At 49.1% G+C, this 25,083-nt stretch overlaps 1 protein-coding gene across 1 annotated transcript; it reads left to right on the forward strand.

The window, feature by feature from the left end:
* The first annotated feature begins 364 nt into the window (after positions 1-364).
* HPD (4-hydroxyphenylpyruvate dioxygenase) lies at positions 365-24,702 on the forward strand. The gene is made up of 14 exons (XM_015417684.1): positions 365-403; positions 803-829; positions 4,212-4,278; positions 7,610-7,710; positions 9,127-9,169; positions 10,540-10,622; positions 10,722-10,811; positions 16,413-16,516; positions 17,699-17,776; positions 19,384-19,546; positions 21,528-21,599; positions 21,692-21,814; positions 23,037-23,153; positions 23,900-24,702. Exons 1-14 carry the CDS (start codon positions 401-403, stop codon positions 24,008-24,010), a joined length of 1,182 nt encoding a protein of 393 aa, XP_015273170.1. The 5' UTR covers positions 365-400; the 3' UTR covers positions 24,011-24,702.
* Positions 24,703-25,083: the final 381 nt, after the last annotated feature.

Below are 25,083 nucleotides of genomic sequence, written 5' to 3' on the forward strand. Positions count from 1 at the left end.
ACAATTGCTTCACACACATCATCTCCATAATTCTTACGACAGCCCTGCGAGGAATGCCTGTATGATTGTCCCCCTAACGCAAATATAGGGGAGGCGAGGGTCTTAAGGAGAACATGGCCGAGTGAATTCATGGCTGGGGCAAGATCTGAATTCAGGGTTTCCCTGTGTGTGTGACACTGGCAAGCCTCTCCCCCTGCCTCCTTCTTCGTTCATGGTCAACAGCCAGGAGTCAGCAAATAATCTCTTTTTTGGGTTAATGTGTTTCAGATTCCCATCTGGAGAAGGTGGAGCCAGGCAGAACTTCTATATCTGAAGGGCTCCAATCTGTCCCTCTCTCTTCTCTTCTCTTTCTCTCTCTCTATCTCTTGGTGCGCTTTTTCTGCTCCCGCGGGTGGACAAGATGGTGAGGGGCTTTCTCAACCATTATTTTCAAAGCCGTTGCTGTCACTGAGCCCGATAAAATAAAACCCCTTTTCTCCATAGAACCTGTAAATTGTCTTGGGATTGAAATCTGGACCTTCTGGTGGGGCTGAAAATCTACCGCCTGGTCAGCCATGAGGAGAGGGGGGTTATCATCATGTTTCATGGTTCTTGATCATTGAGTTGTACAGTTTGGTGAATGCCTATTCAGAAAATACCTTTTGCTTTAACCTTTCTAGTGCTGTCTGAAGTATTTGGTAACGCGTGTTTAAGAAGCTCCTATGTGTGCAAATGGTGTTCATTGTGGGGTAGGATTTTCTTCTGCATTCAATTAAAAATATTAATGTCTCTGTTCTGTTCCATCCTGTGCTTTTTTCCATAGACATCTTACACGGACAAAGGAGAGAAGGTAAGACCGAAACGTTACTACACATATCCTCCCTCGGGTATCCTTCCTGCTCTTTAATGTTAGGAGAAGAAGAAGAGATTGGATTTATACCCCGCCCTTCACTACCCAAAGGTGTCTCAGAGCGGCTTACAAACTCCTTTCCCTTCCCCTCCCCACAACAGACACCCTGTGCCTTATATGACATGATCCGGTTTTACTATTTAGGTGACACAGGCAAAATCCAGCGGGGAAATGCTTCTGCACAACAGGAGCGTTTTAGTGAAAGGAAGCCAGCCTCCCAGTGGATAGTGACCAGAAAGAGGAATCCACTGAGGCGCATGCCTGTGTGAGCCAAGTGCTTTCAAGAGCCAGTCTGGTGGAGTGGTTAAGTGCGCAGACTCTAATCTGGGAGAACCAGGTTTGAGTCCTCACTCCTCCACTTGCAGCTGCTGGATGACCTTGGGCAGGCCGTAGTTCTTTCAGAGCTGTTCTTGAAGAAGAGCAGTTTCTGTCAGAGCTCTCTCAGCCCCACCTACCTCCCAGGGTGTCTGTTGTTGGGTGGGGAAGGGAGTTTGTAAGCCGCTCTGAGACTCAACTCCACCCTCCTCCCCCTCCTCCTCCTCCTCCTCCTCCTCCTCTTCTGTAGCACATGCACAGAAATGAGAACAGTACAGAGAAGATTAGCCTGGTTCCTGCAAAATGAATCTTGTTTCCTGTGCCGGTACCTGTAGTTCTTCAATCGAAGCAAATTCTGTCACACGTTTTGATTGTTTCTCATGTTATGCAGGGCAAACCCAAATTCTTGAACACTTCTGGAAGCAGCAGCTATTTCCAGATCTTCTGTGTGCACCTATACAGTGCACCCCCCAAAAAACCCCCCACATTCACACTTCATAAGCTTAGGGGAACTTTTAGAGCTTTCTATGTCTACTGTTCTGAACGCAGGGATGGATCCAGAAGCCCTCCACTTAGTGGGAGAATCCTTCCAGGGGTGGAAAATTTCTTCCAAACGCAGAAGATGCTGCTGTAGGAGGAAAAATCCTTCCGTGAAGGTCACTTTTGGCCCAACCCGTAGTGTGTCTGAAGAGGCCCTAGAATCCTGCAAGACGGCTTCCGACTTGCTTTCCTGGCCTCCCTCTGAATCTTACAGTACAATCCCAGACATCCGTCTAAGTCCATTAAAGTCTCTGGGCTTAGGTGGGCGTAACTGTATGTGGGATTGCCCTGTACATAGATCTTTGACTGTCCTGTATATGAAAGGAATTTTTACGATGCTTGTGTTCAGCTCAAGGTATAGCATTATTGCTCCCAAGTGTTAATGAATGTCCAAAAGGAACTTTGAAGTTTGGCTTAAATTTGCCATGGAGGAAAGTTTCTTAAATTTGCAGTCTTATTATGGTGACTTTTGAAAACAACCTGGTTGCAGAATATTGTGCTGTACGCATGTCCTTCATCTGGCATGCAATTGCAAAACAGTAACCATAACAAGGTGAGTCTGCAGCCATTTTCCTGGGAGGATGTTCCACTGGGAAATAGAGGACATCTCCAAAAAAATAAATAAATCACGTTTTGTCTGTGATCAGAGAGGCAATGGGCAGCACGTCCTGTACAGCAAGAAGGAGAAAAATCCCTTTTTTAAAAAATGTGGCCCAGGGAAGACAGCAAATATGCATTTCTCAGGCTCGCTGATCTTATTTTACTTTGCTGTTTCTCCTCTTTGTAGAGATTGGGAAACATTTGCAAAGAGAATTAATAGTTAATGTAGCAAGGTTATTTAATTTATTTATTTATTTATTGGGCTTCTAGCTCTCCCTCCCCTGCAAGCAGGCTCAGGGCCGGTTACAACAGTACATAAGCGACACAATGAAACCAATTAAAACATAACAACTGGTTTGAAATGAATATCTCCATTTATACTATTGAACTACTGTCAATTATCAAAATACCTGGGAGTTCAAGTATTGCTGATGAGTGGAAAGACCCTTTTAAAAAGTCAGGGGTCAGAGCTGGCCATGCCCACTACAGCCAAAACCTCTGTGCGTGTGGCTACAGAGGGGAAGGCCTGGAGAGCGACTCCCCCCCCCCAGCGACTCCGAGGCAGGCGGGCCAGGGGCCACCTGGAAGGATCGGGGAGGCATTTAAATGCCTCCCCATGCCTTCCCTGGCTTGTCCAAGGGCTGGCTTGCCCGGGCTCCCCGTAGCCGTGGGGTTCCTGGGCAAGCCAAGGGAAGGCAGTTTACACTGCCTTCCCTTCCCTTCAAGGGGGAGCTTGCCTGGGCTCCCCACCAGGGCAAGCCAAGGGAAGGCAGCTTAAACTGTGCTGTCAGGGTGTGGCCTATTATGCTAATGAGTTCCTGCTGGGATTCTTCTACCAAAAAAAGCCCTGTGTGTGGGAAATCCTTGGAGATTTGGGTGTGTGTGTGTGGAACCTGAGGAGGGAGGGATTTGGAGAGGGGCAGGACCTCCATGGGATATTATGCCCAAAAGTCTCCCCTCCAAAGCAGCCATTTGCTCCAGGGGACATGATCTCTGTCGCCTGGAGATGAGTTCCAATTCTGAGAGATCTCCAGGCCCCACCTGGAGGTTGACAACACTAAGCAAGACGCCAGTTTCCCAGTCATGGCTCCCAAATCTCCAGGAATCCCCCAGGCCAGAGTTGGCAACCAGTGTTCCCTCTAAGCCGAGTGAGTGTGAGCCAGCCCACAGTTTTTTAGCCTCTGGCTCACACATTTTTGTCTTAGCTCAGGGAGGAGGGCTCCAGAGCAAAACTAATTTATGCAGCAGCCAAATCGCTCGCTCACAACTTTAAGGCCAGTAGCTCACAAAGTAGAGGTTTTGCTCACAAGACTCCACAGCTTAGAGGGAGCATTGGTGGCAACCCTAGCTGGGGGACCAGTTCGCATTTGCCATGGGAGGCACCCAGGATTTCTGACCCTACGGATGCTGGGGGTTGGGTGGCCTGGGAAGGGGCCAGCAGGGAGTAGCGGAAAGACTGACCACCGCAGCGGCTCACACATTTTTGTCTTGGCTCAGGAAGGAGGGCTCCAGCGCAAACTCATTTATGCAGCAGCCAAATGGCTGCTCATGACTTTAATGCCAGCAGCTCACAAAAGTAGAATTCTTGCTCAGGCAGATGCCACAGCTTAGAGGGAGCATTGCAGCGTTCCCTCTAAGCTGAGTGAGTGTGAGCCAGCTCACAGTTCTTTAGCCTCCGGCTCACACATTTCTGTCTCAGCTCAGGAAGGAGGGCTCCAGGGCAAAACTAATTTGCGCAGTAGCCAAATCACTCGGCCACAACTTTCACGCCAATAGCTCACAAAGCAGAATTTTTGCTCACAAGGCTCCGCAGCTCAGAGGGAGCGTCACTGACTGGATGTCCCTTTTCTCTCCTCTCCTCCTACAGCCTGACAAGGGACGCTTCCGCCACTTCCATTCCCTGACCTTCTGGGTGGGAAATGCCAAGCAGGAAGGTGAGCCAATCAGCTCCGGGGGGGTTTGAAGTAAGGGGGGGGAGGTGGCTGGGCTCTGCTGTCCTGGCAAGTTTCTGATTGGAGGCGGCGAGGGGGAGGAGGCATGTCTGGCGGGGGGGGGGGGAATTAATGAAGGACATGTGTCTCCTTAGCACATGGCTCCACGTCGAATATTAAGCTGGTGTGTGCTCTTTGGACTGGTGATGTAAGAGAGGCACCGGGCTGCTGCTCAGATCTGCATGGTTAAGATGGCTTATGGCCACAGAGTTGCTAGCGGCAGGTTGGGAAACACCTGGAGATTTGGGGAGGTAGACTCTGTGGAAGGTGGGGTTTGGGGAAGGAAGGGATTATCACCTGGCAGCCGGTGTAGGGTAGCCAGGAGACCCAGAGATCGTCCGGCAGCCTGAAACCCTACTTCTTTTTGTGGCGAGCTAGTAGGTTTATTTTGGGGGGCTGGGAGACCTGTGACTAGTCCAAGGTCACCTAGATGGCTTCAAGTGGAAGAGTGGGGAATCGAACCCAGATCTCTGGATTAGAGTCTGCCGCTGAAAACTATGCATACGGAGAGTGATTTCAGCTAAGCATACCTTTATTTAGTCAGGAACAAAGACACTTGACCGGCTCGCAGGCCGGCTTATATTCATTCAGAAAACCCGCCACCAAGCACACCTAAACACACACCCCACTCCCGATAGGCTATTTACACTAACCGAGAGACCTATTGGCCTTCCGGCTGGGGACCTAGCCCTTTCATTGGGCCTGGCTAGGATCCTACTGGCCCATTGTCTTTTGTCGTGAAGCTAGTGATGTTTGTGCCTGGCCAGTCCGGGCATGTCCGGACATGTCAGGCCTGAATACATTACAGCTGTTCTTAGCCACTACACCAAACTGGCTCTTTAGGGAAGGGAAGGAGCCCAGAGGGGCATAATGCCATAGAGCCCACACTCTGAAGCAGCCAATTTCTCCAGGGGGACAGATCTTTGTCGTCTGGAAATTAGTTGTAATCCTGGGAGATCTCCAGGCCCCCACCTGAAGGCTGGAATCCAAACACGACATCCGTGACAAAAATGACAAAGAGTCAATAAAGATATGTGTGGAAAATCATTTACTGTAGTAACTCTGTAGAAAATTATCTTCTGTTTATTGCTCACACACAACGAATACTGCGCAACATAAACAAATCCGTTTCACAAGAATTGTCCAGCCACAGCTGCTAAGGCTTGACACTGAGTATTTACTTTGGGGGGGGGGGGATTGGACTAATGTCAGTTTATTGTTTTAATTTGTTTAATACAGTTTTTATTCTTTTATACAGTATACAAAACACAACCTACGTAACAAGGTGATGTAAACATAAAATATAGAGGAATTGTAACACAACCTGAATATAAGAGCTTATTTTACCAAGTCAGTCCAGGCTACACAGAATATAGCGAACCTAGAAAACTTAGGAGACCATTAATCTAAGTCTATAAGGTTTGTGTGGTGGAGGCCAGGTTTATTGAGGAAGCATATCCTTGTGTTAATTGATATTGGCGATGAATGTTGGTTACAGGAACAACCATCTGTGATATTGGGGGTTAGTAGGGAGTACTTCGTGGTGTAAGAGACAGTTTGGTGTGAGAGCCAGTCTGGTGTAGTAGTTAAGAGTGCAGACTCTAATCTGGAAGAACCAGGTTTGATTCTCCACTCCTCCACATGCAGCTGCTGGTGTGACCTTGGGTCAGTCACAAGTTCTCTCAAAGGCATTTCTTGGAAGAGCTCTCTCAGCCCCACCTACCTCCCAGGGTGTCTGCTGTGGGGAGGGGAAGAGAAAGGAGATTGCAAACTGGTCTGAGACTCCTTCGGTTGTAGTGAAGGGCGGGGTATAAATCCAATCTCTTATCTCTTCTCTTCTTTTATTGAGAATTGGAGCTTGGCAAAAAGGGAACAGGGAAGTTCTGCTGCAAAGAGATTAAACGCCAAATGCTTCTCCAGGTAGAGCTGACAATTGTTGGTTTAGAGCTTTATCTGGAAAAAAAACCCCAAAACCAAACCCAAAATAAAAGGAAAGGAAAGTCCCTTTCTACCAGTACTTCCTTTTTCCCAATGGAAAGGTTTTTAAAGGGTAAGGGATAGAGGACTGTAGAGTTTCCAGGTGCTGCACCTTTAACTGTTCCCTGACATGCGGAAATTAAATAGGCTGAACCTTTTCCCATATCTCCCTCCCTCTTTTCTATGGTTGCCAGCTCCATCTTCAGAAATACATGGAGATTTGGGGGATGGGGCCTGAGGAGGGTGAGATTTGGTGAGGGAAGGGAACTCGGTAGGGTATAATGCCATGCAGCCCACTTCCAAAGTGTTCATTTGGTGTAGTGGTTAAGTGTGCGGACGCTAATCTGGGAGAACGGGGTTTGATTCTCACTCCTCCACATGCAGCTGCTGGATGACCTTGGGCAAGCCATAGTCTTGACAAGAGCTGTTCTTGAAAAAGAGCAGTTTCTGTCAGAGCTCTCTCAGTCCCCACCTACCTCACAAGGTGTCTGTTGTGGGGAGGGGAAGGGAGAGGAGTTTGTAAGCCCCTCTGAGACTCTGAGTGAAGGGTGGGGGTATAAATCCAATCTCTTCTCCTTCTTCATTTTCTCCTGGTGAGCTGATCTCTGTTGCCTGGGGATCAGTTGTAATCCCAGGGGATATCCAGCTGCCACCTGGAAGTTGGCAACCCTACTCTGTCCACTTCTGCCTGTCGGGCTGCTGTTGAATATACAAGAGCAGAGCCCAGAAAAGAAATTGGCAACGTGGGAAGGGTAGCTCTGTAGTCACAACCAGGGGTCTCCTTTCATAGAAAAAGAGGTGCATAACTCATTAGCATAACTTATTTGCATATGCCACACCCCCTGATATCACCGGAAGTGTGTCAGAAGGCAATACCCACCACTCAGGCTCCACTGGGCTGTTTTGGATTGCTAGTTATTGGGGGGGGGGACGTGCAGATCTTTGTTCGCAGAGGAGGGAGAGCCAGTACCTGAATAAAACTTGGTCTTAAAGTCGCCACTGGACTGTTTTTTTGGGGGGGGGCTCTGCAACTTACCTGGCTGCTTCTTGTTCTGACCGAGGGCTTCTGGGAGCAGGGGGTGGGGCTTGTTGCATGTGCCCGCCCCCTGGACTCTTTACTGCCGGAGCTCCGCTCCTGTGCGCTCCTGCAGGAAATGACCCCTGGTCACAACTACCTAAAGCCCAGTGAAATATCCAGCTGTAGGAGAGGACTGGGCTTTCCGAGGGTTTCCCTCCCCTCTACTGGTCTGACCGAGCCCCCGCTGCGCTTCTCTGCTTGTGTCTGTTTCGAAGGCAGCGTCATTTTACTGCAACAAGATGGGCTTTGAGGAACTGGCCTACAGAGGCCTGGAAACCGGGAGTCGTGAAGTGGTCTCCCACGTCATCAAGCAGGACAAGGTAAGTGGCCCTCACCTGGCAACGCTCTTGGGCCCCCTCTCCTTCCAAGAAGACCCGCTGGGGAGCCATTGGGGGCCTGGATGGCGGGCGACTGCAAGCGAAGGCTTGCCCCCACCTTCTGGTTGCCAGGTCCCCCTAGGCACCGACGGGGAACGGGGGGCAGGGTTGCCAGATCCAGGTTGGGAGACTCCTGGAAATTTGGGGGAGGAGCCTGGGGAGGACAGGGACCTTGGTGGGGTACAAGGCCACGGAGCCCCCCCTCCAAAGGGGAGCTGATCTCTGTAGGCTGGAGAGGAGCTGTAATTTTGGGGGCTCCCCAAGTCCAAGGCTCCCTCTAAGCTGTGGAGTCTTGTGAGCAACAATTCTACTTTGTGAGCTACTGGCATTAAAGTTGTGAGCGAGCAATTTGGCTGCTGCATAAAATTAGTTTGCTCTGAAGCGCGCCTTCCTGAGTGAAGACAAAAATGTGTGACCCAGAGGCTTAAAAACTGTGAGCTAGCTCACACTAAGGCTGCGGTCACACTGACCTCTCTTGGTTTACCCGTGACTTTTTTTATCGGATGAAAACTGGTCACACGTCCCTCTTTAATCGTGTGATGAGTCAGACAGCCACGCCGCCCAAGTGGCAGCGTGGGAATTGTTTTTTTATTATTCATTTGCACATGCGCAAGGGTTATCATGTGCATATCCGTGCATGCGCATAATGGTGGTTGCTGGAAAAAAGAAGACGACCAAATTGCACTCACTGCGAGAGGGGAGTCCAGATAGGGGAAAGTGCGGAATCGCAGCGGAAACACCCGGAAAGTACTCATTTTTCCGGGTGTAGGAAAATGCAGGCGAGAACCGGGAGCATTGCACAAGTGAGCCCGATTCGGGGCGGGTGGCAGATTGGCCTGTCTGATCAGCGATTTTATATGCGAGAGGGAACAGCAGTGAATCCCGATCAAAACAACCGTGTGAGCGCAGCCTAACTCAGCTTAGGGGGAACACTGCTGGAGACCAGTTGTAATGCCAAGTGATCTCCAGCCACCAGTAGGGGGTTGATAACCTTAACGCCGAGGGTTGCCATCTCTGGGTTGGGATAATCCTGGAGATTTGGGGGTGGAGTTTGGGGGGGGCGGGGTTTGGGGAGGGGTGGGACCTCAGTAGGTTATAATGCCATGGAGTCCACTCTCCAAAGACGCCGTTTTCTCCAGTGGAACTGATCTCTTTCACCTGGAGATCTGTTCTCATCCCAGGAGATCTCCAGGCCCCACCTGGAGGCTGGCAACCCTGTGGCTGATGGTTGACGGGGCTTTGCCTTCAAGCCACGAGGAGGGATTGGAACTCAGGTCTCCTTTGTCCAGAGTCTCTCTAAATGCTTCTCCTCACTGGCTGAATTAGAAAAAGTGACCATGTCATGACTTGTATTTCCAGATCATCTTTGTCCTCTCCTCGGCTCTCAACCCGGGAAACCAAGGTAAATGTGAAGTCCTTCGTCCAGCCGTGCGATGACTTTCAAGAAGACGGTCAGATCCTTTGGTTTTCAGGGGGCGGGGGCGGGGTAGAACTTTAAACTGGAATGGGGTTTAGTTGGTTGGTTTTTAATTGTCTTCTATGCGCAAAAGTGGGCTTGAAGCTCAACATCAAAAAAACTAAGATCATGGCATCCGGCCCCATCACTCCTTGGCAAATAGAAGGGGAAGTCGTGGTAGGTAGTGACAGACTTCATGTTCCTGGGATCCCAGATTACCGCAGACAGTGACAGCAGCCATGAAATTAAAAGACGCCTGCTCCTTGGGAGGAAAGCGATGGCGAACCTAAACAGCATGATAAAAAGTAGAGACATCACCCTGCCAACAAAAGTCCGTATGGCCAAAGAAATGGTGTTCCCAGTAGTCATGTATGGCTGCAAGAGTTGGACTGTAAGGAAGGCCGAGCGCCGAAGAATAGATTCTTTTGAACTATGGTGCTGGAGAAGACTCTTGAGAGTCCCTTGGACTGCAAGAAGATCTAATCAGTCAATCCTAAAAGAAATCAACCCTGTTCCCTGGAAGGCCAGATAATGAAACTGAAGCTCAAATACTTTGGCCACCCAATGAGAAGGGAGCACTCACTGGAGAAGACCCTGATGCTGGGAAAGATTGAAGGTCAAAGAAAACGGGGACGGCAAAGGACGAGATTGTTAGACAGTGTTATCAATGCAACAAACATGAAATTGAGCAAACTCCGGAGGATAGCAGAAGACAGGTGGGCCTGGCATGATGTGGTCCGTGGGGTCACAAAGAGTTGGACCTGACCGTGCGACTGAACAACAACAACATATGTATATATGTTTTTGATTTTATAATGTTGCATCTGATTGGCCTAGGGAGTCAGGTTTTGCAGGAGATAAAAATAATTAGCAGATGCCAACTGACTTAATAAGGACAGACAGGAATGTTCATAATCCATGTAAACCAGAACAGGAAAACACAGATTCTGTGACTGGAACAAAATAAGCAAATTGGCTAACCTTTGCATCAAATTGCTTGTTTAACAGAGTTTACTTGGCTTCCACTTGCTTGTTTAGCAGAGTTTATTGGGCTTCCAAATATCAGATGGGAAAAGTGGTGTTTTTCTTAAATTTTCAAAGATTAGCTCGCCAGGAAGGACGGGGGAAGTCTTGCAGATTGGGGACCTACAACTACAAAATCCCAACCACAAACCCCAGTGCCCCTCCCTTGTTGTTTCAATCCTAAGGTATACTGCCTCTGAACGTGGAGGTTCCATCTGTCATGACTAATGGCTTTTGATAGATTTCTCCTCCCTGAGAGAACCTCCTGTGCCTTCTACTCTCTCATTGTGCAGAAATGGGTGAACACTTAGTAAAGCATGGAGACGGAGTCCGAGACGTTGCCTTTGAGGTGGAGGACTGCGATTTCATTGTGCAGGTAAACCACCAGTGAGGAATTCTCCTCCGTAACTACAAGCTTTGTTAACCAACCTGCTTGGCTCAGTCAACACTCCTCCTTCCTTTCTTTCCCCTTCAGAAAGCGAGGGAACGGGGAGCCGTAGTCGTAAAAGAGCCTTGGATCGAGGAAGACAAGTTTGGGAAGGTGAAGTTTGCAGTTGTTCAGACGGTAAGAAGGGGGGGGGCTATCCTTTATTCGGTTGTAAAAACCCAGTTAAGGTAAAGGTTTCCCCTTGCTCGAAAGCCAGTCGAATCCAACTCTAGGGTTGCAGTGCTTGTGTCCGTTTCCAAGCCGAAGAGCCAGCGCTGTCCGAAGACTTTTCCATGGTCATGTGGCCGGCATGACTAGTTAGGAAGTAACATTTCGGCAGGAAAAGCCCTGCGTATGTTATTACAGAAATCCTTACAACAAGGGAGGCTGGTAGTAATATCTTCATATTACAGAGCAAAATAACTGGGATTCAGTTTGAATATTATCTTGGCTCTGCTGGAGCCACAAGCAGTGCCCAGGTTTTTAAAAAAAAAAATCAGAGAGCTCCTGGGACTAGGGTTGCCAGCTTCCAGGCGGGGCCTGGAGATCTCCCAGAATTTTGTCTGCTCTCCAAACAACAGTGATGAGTTCCCTGGGAGAAAGTGCCTGCTTTGAAGGCATTATACCCTGAGGTCCCCCCTCCTCAAACAAACCCCTGCCCAGGCTCTACCCCTGAAATCTCCAGGAATTTCCCAACCCAGTGTTGGCAAGCCTAGCGGGGACTCAACCTTTAAGACCTGGATGACCACCTCCTCAAACTGCTATTCACAGCTGAAAACAGGCAGAGATGCTCCTGGTAAGGCCTTCCTGTGCTGGGAAAATAATTTCCAACCACTTAGATCCCTTTGCCCAAAACACTTCCGTTGGGAAGGGAAAGAAGAAGAAGAAGAAGAAGAGATTGGATTTATACCCCGCCCTTCACTACCCAGAGGAGTCTAAGAGCGGCTTACAACCTCCTTTCCCTTCCCCTCCCCACAACAGACACCCTGTGAGGTGGGTGGGGCTGAGGGAGCTCTGACACAAACTGCTCTTTCAGGAACAGCTGTGCCAGAGCTTGTGACTGACCCAAGGTCACACCAGCAGGTGCAAGTGGAGGAGTGGGGAATCAAACCTGGTTCTCCCAGATTAGAGTCCACACACTTAACCACTACACCAAACTGGCTTTCTCCAGGAAAGGAAGTGGTTCAAACTGGCGCCAAGCTTTGGTGAGCCTCTCTGGATCAAACATAACCTGCAAAGACCCCCTCAACTATTTTTATTTACTTGCACCCTTGTATGAACCAGGAGCTTCTCTCTTGGTTCTCCTGCCAAGTCTGTAGGTGTTTAGGCCTCAAGTTGACAAGGAGCCACTTATTTACTTTGGCAGGACTCAAAGCGCTCTGCTCTCTACAGGCTCGCCTCTTTAGGCTCCAGTTCGGCTCTGGGAAAGGGGAGGGAGTCACCCATTAACAGCGCTGCTCCACACTTCAGCTTTTGGGAAGCCCATCAAAGTTTATTGAAGATGATTAGAAAAATAACAAATCACTGCATGGTGACAGTGAAAAAACAAACACGTCAGCAAAGTTTCAAGCTCTCAGACCCACATGATCTGGAAGGTGAGTGAGTTAGTTCTAAAGAAAAGCGATATTAAACAACCTGCCAGCCAATCAAGGCCACATAACTTAATTATTATTTGCAGGTGTTGAGCTCTTAAAGAAAAAAAAAACACCCAGGGTCTTCAACTGAAACAGTTCACAGGGCTCAAGTTGAAACAACTTGGAGTCTCTATTTCAAATTAATCATCTAAAAGGAAAAAATAAAAATACATACTGCTGCCATATACCCCCCCCCACAGAAGGCAAGTGACTCAGTCATTTGCCTTTCTGCGATTTAAAATGATAATGTCATAACCTTTATGTAACTTAAAATAACAATATTTCCTAAGATGTATGCACTTGCATAGTTATACCTCAAATATTATACAAGTAACTAAAAAAATTCAAATTACAAAAGCTCCAAGCAAGACCAATTTTCTTGACAGTATTCGCCAGTTTATCAGACTTCAGTATGGCACCTTGAAAGAGAGTCTGCCAAGATATTGTCTCTTCCTTGGATGTGTATGACTTCAAAAGACAGGTCTCAGAATTCTGGAGTTTGTCACTTTCATTCTGTGAATTAATGTTAATGGGCTATGATCTGTCTCCAGGTAAAAATGTGTTCCCCTGAGATAAGTTTTCAATTTTTTTGAAACTACCCCCAATGCTTCTTGCTCTATAACACTATACTTCTGCTCCCTAGGGAGTAATTTGCGGCTCAAATACACCACATGGTGGAGACAACCATCAGTCCTCTTGCCTTAGAACAGCACCTATACCAATCTTGCTCGCATCAGTTCTAACAAGAAAAGGTTTAGTATAGTCAGGCAGTTTAAGAATTGGGGCTTGGGCAAGTTTCTCTTTGAGAAGTTCAAAAGCCTTTTGACACTCCACTGACCATGGCACCATGGCAGGAACACTTTTTGATTTTTTTACATAAATTAGTTAAAACTGATGCCAGGCCACTGAAATTTGGGATGAACCTTTGGTAGAACCCACAAGCTCCCAGAAAGCTCAGGATCTTTTTTTTTAGTCACGGGGGTGGGCCAGTTGATGATTGCCTCAACCTTCACTGCATGTGGTGAGATTTTCCCACTCCCAATCTGATGACCCAAATACACCACAGTGGAGTTAGCGACCTGGCATTTAGATGGCTTAATAGTTAGCCCAGCATCCTGGATTCTGTGAAGCACAGTTCCCAGATGCTGTAAATGTTCATGCCAGCTTGAGCTGATCACTGCAGTATCATCTTGATATGCTACTGCATAATCCAGTCCCTGAAGTACTTTATCCATTAGCCTTTGAAAGGCTTTACTGGCTAATTTCACACCAAATGGGAGCACATTAAAGCAATACTGCCCCATAAAGCAGGAGAAAGATGTTCTCTCCTTAGCTCTTTCTGTAAGTGGCACCTGCCAATACCCTGACGTAAGGTCAAATGTGGTGATGTATTTTGCGCCTGCCAGTCTTTCTAACACTTCCTCAATATGAGGTGAAGGGTATTGGTCCATTTTGCTTGGATTATTCAGTTTTCTATAATCTATGTACAGACAATACTGAATTGGATCTTCTTCATTTAACTTGGTCACAATAAGAAGATTGCTAGACCATTCTGAAGCACATGGTTCTATCACACCCATTTCTAGCATTTTCTCAATTTCTGATCTAACTATTTATCTCATTGGTCCATGCATGGGATAAGGATTAGATTTAACTGGTAAGCAAGCTCCTGTTAGGGAGCTGCGGTGGCTCAAGTGGTTAAGACGCTGAACTGCAGGCTGTGGAAGGTCAGTAGTTCAGCGGTTCAAGACCCGGGTGCCGCAAGACAGGGTGAGCTCCTGTCTCTAGTTCCAGCTCCTGCCAACCTAGCAGTTCGAAAGCAAGAAATTGCAAGTAGATAAATAGGGACCACTTCGGTGGGAAGGTAACAGCGTTCCGTGCGCCTTGGTGTTTAGTCATGCCGGCCACATGACCACGGAAACGTCTTCGGACAGCGCTGGCTCTTCGGCTTTGAAACGGAGATGAGCACCGCAACCCTAGAGTCGGATTCGACTGGCTTTCGAGCAAGGGAACCTTTACCTTTACCTAATCTCCTGTGTCAGTATCATGGACTACCAGGTCAGTTCTCCCAGGGCAGTTAGTAAATAGGTCTTTAGATTTCTGCAACAAGACCATTAATTGTTCTTGCTGCTGATGTGACAGAGCCTCATTGACAGGGATCTCAAATATCCCGGTCGGTCTTTCAGCCTCTGAAAGCAAATCTGGAGCCTCAAAATCTTCTGGCCAAACTTCAATTGACATTTGCTGTATTTGGCGGGTGACAAACCTTTTCAGACGATTAATGTGAACAAAAAGGGGGCCTCTCTTGGGATCCCTGATCTCATAATTTCCATCTCCCAGATTCTAGATGACCTCAAAAGGTTCAGTCCAATGCAAATCTAACTTTCCTACACTTTCGGGACTCAAGAGCAAAGCCCAGTCTCCGACTTGCAGGACTCTAGGCTTGGCTGTCTTATCAAAATACACCTTTTGTTTTTCCCTGGCTTCTGTGAGAGCTTGATGGGCAATCTGCTGAGTTTTTTGTAAACTCTGTTGTAGGTTAGCAAAATATCCCTGTCACAGACTGGTAGTTCAGGGGCCCAGACTCCTTCCCAACTTGCTTTCAACAATTCCAAAACTCCTGGTAGTTTCCTACCAAACACCAGTTCATTGGGTGTGAGATCTCCCAGGGACGGGTGCACGGCATCTCGATATACACTAACCAATAGCGGAATGGCCTCATCCCATTTGCTATGATGTTCCAGGCAAAAGGCCTTTAGTGTGCATGTCAGGGTTTCTTCCCACTTTTCTGCCTGTCCATGAGACTGTGGTTGATAAACTGCACTGAGCTGTTGAGTCACCCCTGCCAATTCATAGAGTTTTTGCATTAAATTACTTACAAATACAGATGACCTATCACTGATAATAAGTCTTGGAGAACCAAAGTTAGCAAAAAAACCTCTAACAGTGTCCTAGCAACACTTGTTGCAGTAACAGTCTTTAAAGGGATAGCTGCTAAAAAGCATGTTGTCCAATCTATGATGACAAGAATAAATCTCTTTCCGGGCTTGGTCAGGGGAAAGGGTCCCTGGACATCAATCTGTATTACTAAAAATGGTGTTTGTACTATTGGAATTCATCCCAGAGGTAGCTTAACATGGTCAGAGGAATGTCCTACCCTTTGGCAATACTTCACATGAGTTGACATATTCTTTGGTGTCCTTACTTACTCCAGGCCAATAAAATGCTGCAGTGATTTTAGCAAGTGTTCTCTTAAATCTGAGGTGCCCAGACAGTGGCAGGTCATGGGCAAATCTTAAAAACTTTTCAGGCCTGGGAGACAGGGGTCATTTCCTGCAGGAGCGCACAGGAGCGGAGCTCCGGCAGTAAAGAGCCCAGGGGGTGGGCACATGCAACAAGTCCCGCCCCCTGCTCCCAGCAGCCCTCAGTCAGAGCAAGAAGCAGCCAGATAAGTGGCAGAGCTCCCCCCATAGATAGCAATCCAAAACAGATAGATAGCAATCCAAAACAATCTCCCTCCTCTGTGAGGGCAGATCTGTGTGGGGAAAAAAAAACCCCAATAGCTAGGAATCCGAAACAGTCCAGTGGAGCCTGAGTGGTAGGTGTTGCCTTCTGACACACTTCCGGTGATGCAAGGGGGTGTGGCATATGCAAATAAGTTATGCTAATGAGTTATGCTAATGAGCTCCTGCATCTCTTTTTCTACGAAATGACCCCTGCTGGGAGATGATCCCTTCTCAAAGCAGATTTTTCAAAACAACATCCTGAAACGATCCCCAAGTGGCTTCGTTTTTACTGCTGCTCTCTTCCTGCCTTGAAGAGTAGAAAGGAGGGAGGGGTTGGGGCAGATGGCAAGGGAAGGCTGTCGGTTTTCCAGAGCAAAACTCTGCTGACACTCGGCACGGCAAGGGGGCCCAACTGGTCCCGCTGTGGGTGCTGGCACTGGAGTTGGCAGACGGCTTTGGAAGCAGAGGGGAAGGGGAGTCAGAGTGTCATTCACCAGCTGCCCCAGCAAGCCAGACGGGCCCCGGTTCCGAAGCCAATGGGATTCCTCCCACTCACCAGAATAGTCTCCAACCTGTGCCATGTGTCTCCCTCTCTCTAGTATGGAGACACCACCCACACCCTGATTGAGAAGCTGGACTACAAAGGCCTTTTCCTGCCCGGTTTCGAACCGCCTCTCTTCAAGGACCCGCTGTTGAAAAGCCTGTAAGTACCGAGAGAAAATGTCCCTTAGTCGAGGTGGCAAGCTGAGGCCCACTCCACGCACCTGAGGTGGCAGCAAGGCTGTGGTTTGTCATGCCATGCCTGCTCTTCAGGGCACTGCAGCAGGTCTTATCCTGGACGGCTCAGATTGGCCCGGTCTCATCAGACCTCAGAAACTAAGCAGGGTCAGCCCCGGTTAGTGTTTGGATGGGAGACCGCCAAGGGAGTCCAGGGTTGCTACACAGGGGCAGGCCATGGCAAACCACCTCTAAGCATCTCTTGCCTTGGAAACCCCAAGTCCTGGGGTTGCCTTGAGTTGCTTGTGGCTTGATGGGAGGCCACCAAGGGAGTCCAGGGTTGCTACGCAGAGGCAGGCTGTTAAGTCGCTCGCTTAACAAAGCAGTCGGAGAGTGATTCATCAAGAACACAACTTTATTCTTCCACTCGAACACAACTCCAACAGGGATCAACATCTGATAGCCAGAACAGCCTTTACATTAAAGCTGTCCTGCTTTTAAACATTCCCGGCTAATGTAGCCACACCCACTGTACAAATACCAACCAATAAGGTTGTTCACATGAGGACCAATCACGGATGTTCCCGCTCAGGGAGCTTGCTTGAAAGTGATTGGTTAGTTGCTTCCATGATTGGATGGATTTGGATCCTAGCCGAGGACGAAGCTTTACATAGCATTTCAATTAGATGTTTCACAACATATCATGCATTCAAGGCAGCTTTGAATACACTACAAAGGCAATGGCAAACCACCTCTGTTCAGTTCTTGCTTTGAAAACCTCACGGGGTTGTCATAAATTGGCTGTGATTTGACAGCACTTTCTACCACCAGTCTCGTTTGGAATAACAGCGGCCGGCTCCCTGAACACAAAATTCCACGGCTGTTGTTGTTTCGAGAGCCAGTTTGGTGTCGTGGTTAGGAGCCTGGACTCTAATCTGGGAGAACCAGGTTTGATTCCCCACTCCTCCACTTGCAGCTGCTGGATGACCTTGGGCAAGCCATAGTTCTGTCAGAGCTGTTCTTGAAAGAGCTCTCTCAGCCCCGCCTACCTCAGAGGGTGTCTGTGGTGGGGAGGGGAAGGGAAAGGCGTCTGTAAGCCGCTCTGAGACTCCTAGTGAAGGGCAGGGTATAAATCCAATCCCTTCTTCTCTTCTTCTTGTCTTGCCAGGCCACCTGGGAGGCTGAACTTCATTGACCACGTCGTGGGGAACCAGCCAGATCACGAGATGGTCCCTGTGGCAGAATGGTGAGAAATGGGTGTTGAACGTCACTGCAGAAATCTCAATGCTTTCTATCCCTTGAGATGGTCCGGATTTGAACAAAGGACCTTTGGAGGCATTCTCCTAAAAGCCCACAATAAGCCCTTCTTGTGGACCTCCTTATTTATTTATTTATATTTATACCCCACCCTCCCCGCGAACGGGAATCTTCAGAGACCTTAAGAGGCTGGTCTGTTCGCCTGCGGTTTGCCCACCCGTTGCAGAGGGGAAAGGAGGGGTGCCCCCCAGCTTGGCCAACGAGCAAAGGTTGGGGTCTTCTTCTCGATCAGTCTCCCTTCCCCCTGTGAGCCTGTCCGTGGCTCTCCAAGCAGGGACAGCTGACCACGCTTCCACTGTGCTGCCCTCCTGCCCCCCCCCCCCCCCCCCCCGGACCAGGCGAACGGCATTCTCAACATCATGAGGCAAATGATCTCTCCCTGCCTGGGTTGGTCTCTAGCTCAGCCCTCACAGGGAGCGGCCGTTAATTTGGAAAGGAACAGACTGAGTGAGAACCGGGAAACCTACTCGTAGGGGATAGATCAAGACGGGTCGCCGTGTTAGTCTGCCTGTAGCAGTAGAAAAGAGCAAGTGTCATGGAGCACCTTAAAGAGTAACAAAATTTGTGGCTGGGTATGAGCTTCCGTGAGTCACTGCTCACTTCTTCAAGTACCGGTTTGGTGTAGTGCTTAAGTGCGCGGAGTCTAATCTGGGAGAACTGGGTTTGATTCCCCACTCCTCCACTTGCAGCTGCTGGACGACCTTGGGCAAGCCATAGTTCTCTCAGAGTTGTCCTTGAAAAAGAACAGTTTCTGTCAGAGCTCCCTCAGCCCCACCTACCTCACAGGGTGTCTGTTGTGGGGAGGGGAAGGGAAAGGAGTTTGTCAGCCGCTCTGAGACACCTTTGGGTAGTGAAGGGAGGGGTATAAATCCAATCTCTTCTTCTTCTTCTTTTACCTCACAGGGTGTCTTTTGTGGGGAGGGGGAGGGAAAGGAGTTTGTAAGCTGCTCTGAGATATCTTTGGGTAGTGAAGGGCAGGGTGTAAATCCAATCTCTTCTTCTCTTCTTCTACCTGTCCTGGCAGGTCATGAGAGGGAGGGCAGGAAGGGTTGCCTCAGTGCTTAGTTCTTATGGCCCTTTCTTACATACCCAGGGAAATGCGGATTGCTACTTTGGGGTTAGGAAGCAATTTGTCCCCAGATCAGTTTGGCCAGGGATCTGGGAGGGGGTTTTTTTGTTGTCATCTTCTGGGCATGTGTGTGTGGGGGAGGTATTTGTAAATTCCCTGCATTGTGCAGTGGTTGGACTAGATGACTCTGGAGGTCCCTTCCAATTCTACGATTCTATGATTCTTACTCTTTTTTCCCACTCTTAGGGGTGGGCTTTGCACTTCCACCAGTACCTCTTCGCAGTTTTCCAGACACTTCAACGACTTCTTGTTCCGCGGATGGTTCTGGATCTCTGGTATCCCGATGCTGACGAGGGTGTTCTTCCTGAAGGAGGTGGCTGCTGCTGGAGAGGATACCACGAATGCTGGGAATCGTTTGCTGGCTTGCTTGATCTGGAATTAAGTTTGCATTTCCTGCATCTTCACAGGTACCAAAGGAACCTCCTGTTCCACCGCTTCTGGTCCGTGGATGACAAGCAGTTGCACACGACGTTCAGCGCTCTGCGGTCCATCGTGGTGGCCAATTATGAAGAAACCATTAAAATGCCCATTAACGAGCCTGCTCTGGGGAAGAAGAAGTCTCAGATCCAGGTAGAAATGTAGATTTCCTGGGCCCTTAAGAACATAAGAGACGCCAATGTTGGATCAGGCCAAAGGCCCATCCAGTCCAACACTCTGTGTCACACAGTGGCCAGAAATACCAGGGGCCATCAGGAGGTCCAGCAGTGGGGCCAGGACACTAGAAGCCCTCCCACTGTTGCCCCCCCCCCAGGCACCAAGAATACAGAGTATAACTTGCCCCAGACTGAGAGTTCCCATCTATACCTTGTGGCTAATAACCACCGATGGACCTCTGCTCCATATACTTATCTAATTCCCTCTTATAAGAACATAAGAGAAGCCAATGTTGGATCAGGCCAATGGTCCATCTAGTCCAATACTCTGTATCACACAGTGGCCAGAAATACCAGTGCCATCTGGAGGTCCAGCAGTGGGGCCAGGACACCAGAAGCCCTCCCACTCTTCCCCCCCCCCCAAGCACCAAGAATACAGAGCATCCCTTGCCCCAGACAGAGAGTTCATATAAGAACATAAGAGAAGCCAATGCTGGATCAGGCCAGTGGCCCCTCCAGTCCAATACTCTGTGTCACGCAGTGGCCAAAAATACCAGGTGCCCTCAGGAGGTCCACCAGTGGGGCCAGGACATTAGAAGCCCTCCCACTTTTGACCCCCTCCCCCAAGCACCAAGATGACAGAGCATCACTTGCCCCAGAGTCCCTATCTATACCTTGTGGCTAATAGCCACGGATGGACCTCTGCTCCATATGCTTATCCAATTCCCTCTTATAAGAACATAAGAGAAGCCAGTGTTGGATCAGGCCAATGGCCCACCTAGTCCAATACTCTGTCCCACAGTGGCCAAAAATACCAAGTGCCATCAGGAGGTCCAGCAGTGGGGCCAGGACATTAGAAGCCCTCCCACTGTTGACCCCCCCCCCCAAGCACCAAGATGACAGAGCATCACTTGCCCCAGAGTCCCTATCTATACCTTGTGGCTAATAGCCACTGATGGACCTCTGCTCCATATGCCTATCTAATTCCCTTTTGAAGCCCTTAAGCTAGTCAGACCTACTAGCCGCATCTCATCTGATCTTGGAAGCTAAGCAGGGTTGATCCTGGTGAGTACCTGGGATGGGCGACCGCCAAAGAAGTCCAGTGTTTCTACACAGAGTCTGATTTCCCACAAGCAGCTGCACCGCCCTCCCTCTTCCCTTCCCCCCAATTGTATGCGTCAATTTCCCACTACTTGCTGCGCGGCCACATTGTGACCCGCAGCATCCCCCAATTTCCCCCACGTCTTCTCGATCCTTGTTTTTTGAGACAGAGAAGACGCGGGGGAAATCAGGGGATGCTGCGGATCACAATGTGGCTGCGCAGCAAGTAGTGGGAAATTGACACATACAATCGGGGGGGGGAGGGAGAAGCGAGGGCGGCGCAGCTGCTTGTGGGAAATCAGTCTGAGGCAGGCAGTGGCAAATCAACTCTTTTTGTCTTTTGCCTTGAAAACCCTACAGGGGCACCATACATCGGTTGCAGCGCGACAGCATTTCCCCACCAATGCCAGCTAGCCATTGGGCTGCTTCAGTACAATATCCACCCACCCACAGGCTTATCTTTGCTTGAAGGAGATCAAAACAGTTGGTAGACTTGAACCCAGGAGAGCTCAGTTTAAATGCTCTCTCAGCCACGGAGCAAGGAAGATGGGCCTGGGTTTCTCCTCTCGTGTAACCTAACCAACTAGCAGGCATGTTGCGACTGCAGTGTTCCCTCTAAGCTGAGTTAGTGTGAGCTAGCTCAGTTTTTTAGCCTCCAGCTCACACATTTTTGTCTCAGCTCAGGAAGGATGGCTCCAGAGCCAACCAATTTCTGCAGCAGCCAAATTGCTGGCTCACAACTTTAATGCCAGTGGCTCACAAGAGTAGAATTTTTGCTCACAATACTCCGCAGCTTAGAGGGAACATTGGTTGGAAGTGTGTCTGTATGCACCTTGCCTGTGTTTTCTGATCTTCAGGAATACGTTGACTATTATGGAGGTCCAGGAGTCCAACACATTGCTCTGAATACCTCTGACATTATTTCTTCGGTAAGTCTTCCCGGCGCTCCCCTCCACCCACCAAACATTGCCCTTCCTTTGGAGTGGCCCATATCGCGTTAACAGACCCTGCTTGGTTGCAGATTGCAAACCTGAAGAAACGGGGCATGGAGTTTATGTCCGTCCCCTCGTCCTACTACCAGCAACTGCGGAAGAAGCTGCAGTCGGCCAAGATTAAGGTGAAAGAGAGCATCGACAGACTGGAGGTGAGTTGGCTGAGTGCAGGGGTCATTACGTAGAAAAAGAGGTGCAAGGAGCTCATTAGCATAACGCATTATGCTACACCAGTTTGGTGTCCTGGTTAAGTGTGCGGACTCTAATCTGGGAGAATCGGATTTGATTCCCCACTTCTCCACTTGCACCTGGCTGGATGACCTTGGGCAAGCCATAGTTCTGATAAGAGCTGTCCTTGAAAAAGAGCAGTTCCTGTCAGAGCTCTCTCAGCCCCCACCGACCTCACAGGGAGTCTGTTGTGGGGAGGGGAAGGGAAAGGAGTTTGTAAGCCCCTCTGAGACACCTTTGGGTAGTGAAGGGCGGGATATAAATCCAATCTCTTCTCTTCGTTTCCCTCTTATTTGCATATGGCACACCCCCTGACGTCATTGGAAGTGTGTCAGAAGGCAACACCCACCGCTCAGGCTCCACTGGACTGTTTTGGATTGCTAGATATTGGGGGTGGGGGGGAACGTGCAGATCTGTCTTCGCAGAGGAGGGAGAGCTTGTACCTGAATAAAACCTGGTCTTAAAGGTGCCACTGGACTGTTTTGGGCCGTGGGGCCGTGAGAAGCTCTGCAACTTACCTGGCTGCTTCTTGCTCTGACTGAGGGTGGACATGAGGTCTCTCCCAGCGAGGGGGGGGGTCGTCAGACTCGTGTGACATGATCCGATCCCCTTTTAAAGCTGTTTATTCCTGTGGCCATCACTACAACCTCTGGCAGAGAAACGACCATTTTAATCCCCTCTCTGTGTAAAGTAGTATTTCCTTTCCTCACAGCCCTACGCTGTAGTATTTCAGCCACCAGTTTGCTAAGTGAGCCCTAACAAGAGTAGAGGGAGGAGGGAGGAGAGGGGATGGGGGGACAGCAAAGAGGGAGAAGGGCGGAAGCTGGAGAAAACTTGGTGGTGGTGGTGCAGGACGAGTGAGAAAGACAGGAGCTGTTAAGGGGCGAGTGGGTCAGTGTTGTGGGGTGGGGTGGGAGAGGGAATTCTGAGTCCCTTGTTTTTCTTTTCCAAGCCTTCCTCACAGGAAATTCTTACTCACCAGATAGGCAAGCGGCTGTTGGAAGCCTGTGGTAAATAAATACGTAAGAGTGACACATGAGCCGATTGAGGAGGGGTGGTGGCAGCTGCTGTTTCTTAGCCGCAAAGGAGTTGCCCATGGCTGAGGTACCTTTGTGCATGAGGCTTATTTTTTCTTTTTCTTTGAAGGAACTGAAAATCCTCGTGGACTTTGACGAGAAAGGATATCTGCTCCAGATCTTCACGAAGCCTGTTCAGGACAGACCGACGGTCTTTCTTGAAGTCATACAGCGACACAACCACCAGGTCTGTTAGGCACCACTAGGGTTCTTTCCAGTCTGACTTCAGAGGTCACTGTCCCTGATGGCCAACTCACGGGAGCATTTATGGAAGTTAAGATGATGTTTAGGTGTGTAGCTGCGTTTGGTCCGGAGCAGCAGGACATAGTTTGAGTCCAGGGGCACCTTTAAGACCAGCGAAGTCTTAGACCAGCTGTGTGCTTGAGCGGCCGCTCATTAACACAGGAAGCCCCGCTCAGCAGCAATCTGGGGCCACGCGGGGTCTTGCAGTGCCCATTGCCCCTTTTAAGATTACAGCAGTTACGTTCTGCTCAGGATGGGAACTGCTCCACTCAGTAGGGGGGAAAATTAGAGGGAACATTGATTGTAAGAATCAGGTAAAGATGGTGGTTTCTCGCTTTAGATAATACACTAAACATATTCTGTATCTGAAGAAGTGCCATGCCAGGAGCCGCATAATTTGTGTGAAAGAGCCGCATGTGGCTCCCGAGCCATAGTTTGGCCACCCCTGGCTTAGAGGGAGCATTGCTCGGCTCATGTGCATTTCCTTCCTCCTCTGTCCTGTTTACCTGGCCATAACCACCATTTTGGATGTTACATTTGGATGGAGTGGAAATCCTGAGATCAAACGCAGGAAGTAGCGGAATAGAGGGAATCCTGTTCCAGCCCCACGTGACTACGCCTGATGGTCCAGAAAGGAAGCCCTCCCTGCTCTTGTGCTAATTGTTCTTTGTGTTTCTCCCTTGACTTTAGGGATTTGGTGCCGGGAACTTCAAGTCTTTGTTTGAAGCTATTGAAGCAGACCAGGATGCCCGGGGAAACCTCACTGTCTTGACGCCCAACGGAGAATCAGATTTCATGTAATGCTCAACAGCGAAGGGCTAGTGACACAATTTTTTAAAAAATGTTGTAGGAAAGGGTTAGGAGGATTTCTCCCAACAGCACTTAAGAGTCATCAGAATAGATTCCTCCCTCTGCACTACTTCCCCCCCCCCCAAAAAAAAGAGTCCGTACGGTCAGGCGGGTTTAGTTGGTAGCATGTATAGTTGATTCCGAACCCAAATCAGCCTCCCCCCTCTTCACCTCTTCCCGTGACTGCAGAAACATGGATAGAGGAAGAGGAACTTTGCCTCCCAAATGGCTGGAATTTCATTAGATGGTAGTTATTTTTCAATGCAGCTGAAGCTGAGTATACCTTCCCCTCCCACCCCGGTCGTCTGGAAGCAAACCTGTAGGAGAGCCAGGAGCTGACAACCTGTAGTGAGCATGTCCCAGATGATCAGGAACCCGTTTGAAACTCTGCACGCGGGCCCTCGCACCGGGAGACTGGGCTTGCCATCAAACTGGTGATCTTCCTGCAATCCGTAAAGGGAAGCGAGTTCAGAGTAAACAAGGCTGTCTTCCGAAGTTAAGGAGCTCAGAATGATTTCTTCCTTTCTTTGTTACTAAATAACAAGGCTTGAGAGTGCGGAGGCTGTGGCTTGTTACATCTGTGTTTTGGTCACGGGGCTGAAAACAATAAACCTACCGACTCCCTTCCCAAGGGTTTTGGAACACGCAGGAGAACATTCTCTGTCTCTCTTACTTATTGTATCCAGATACCCACGAGAAACAAAACGGCAGTCCCTTGAGAGACACGGGTGACCTCTGCAGTTATTTCTGGAATATTTATTCTACTTCATTTATATCCAGGGGTCATTTTGCAGAAAAAGAGGTGCAGGAGCTCATTAGCATAACTTATTTGCATAGGCCACACACCCTGACATCACCGGAAGTGTGTCAGAAGGCAACAACCACCGCTCAGGCTCCACTGGGCTGTTTTGGATTGCTAGCTATGGGGGGGGGATGTGCAGATCTGCCCTCACAGAGAAGGAAGAGCTTGTACCTGAATAAAACTTGGTCTTAAAGGTGCCACTGGACTGTTTTGGGCCGTGGGG

Source organism: Gekko japonicus, unplaced genomic scaffold (genome assembly GCF_001447785.1).
Source record: "Gekko japonicus isolate JY-2015 unplaced genomic scaffold, Gekko_japonicus_V1.1 scaffold64, whole genome shotgun sequence".
Lineage (NCBI taxonomy): Eukaryota > Metazoa > Chordata > Lepidosauria > Squamata > Gekkonidae > Gekko > Gekko japonicus.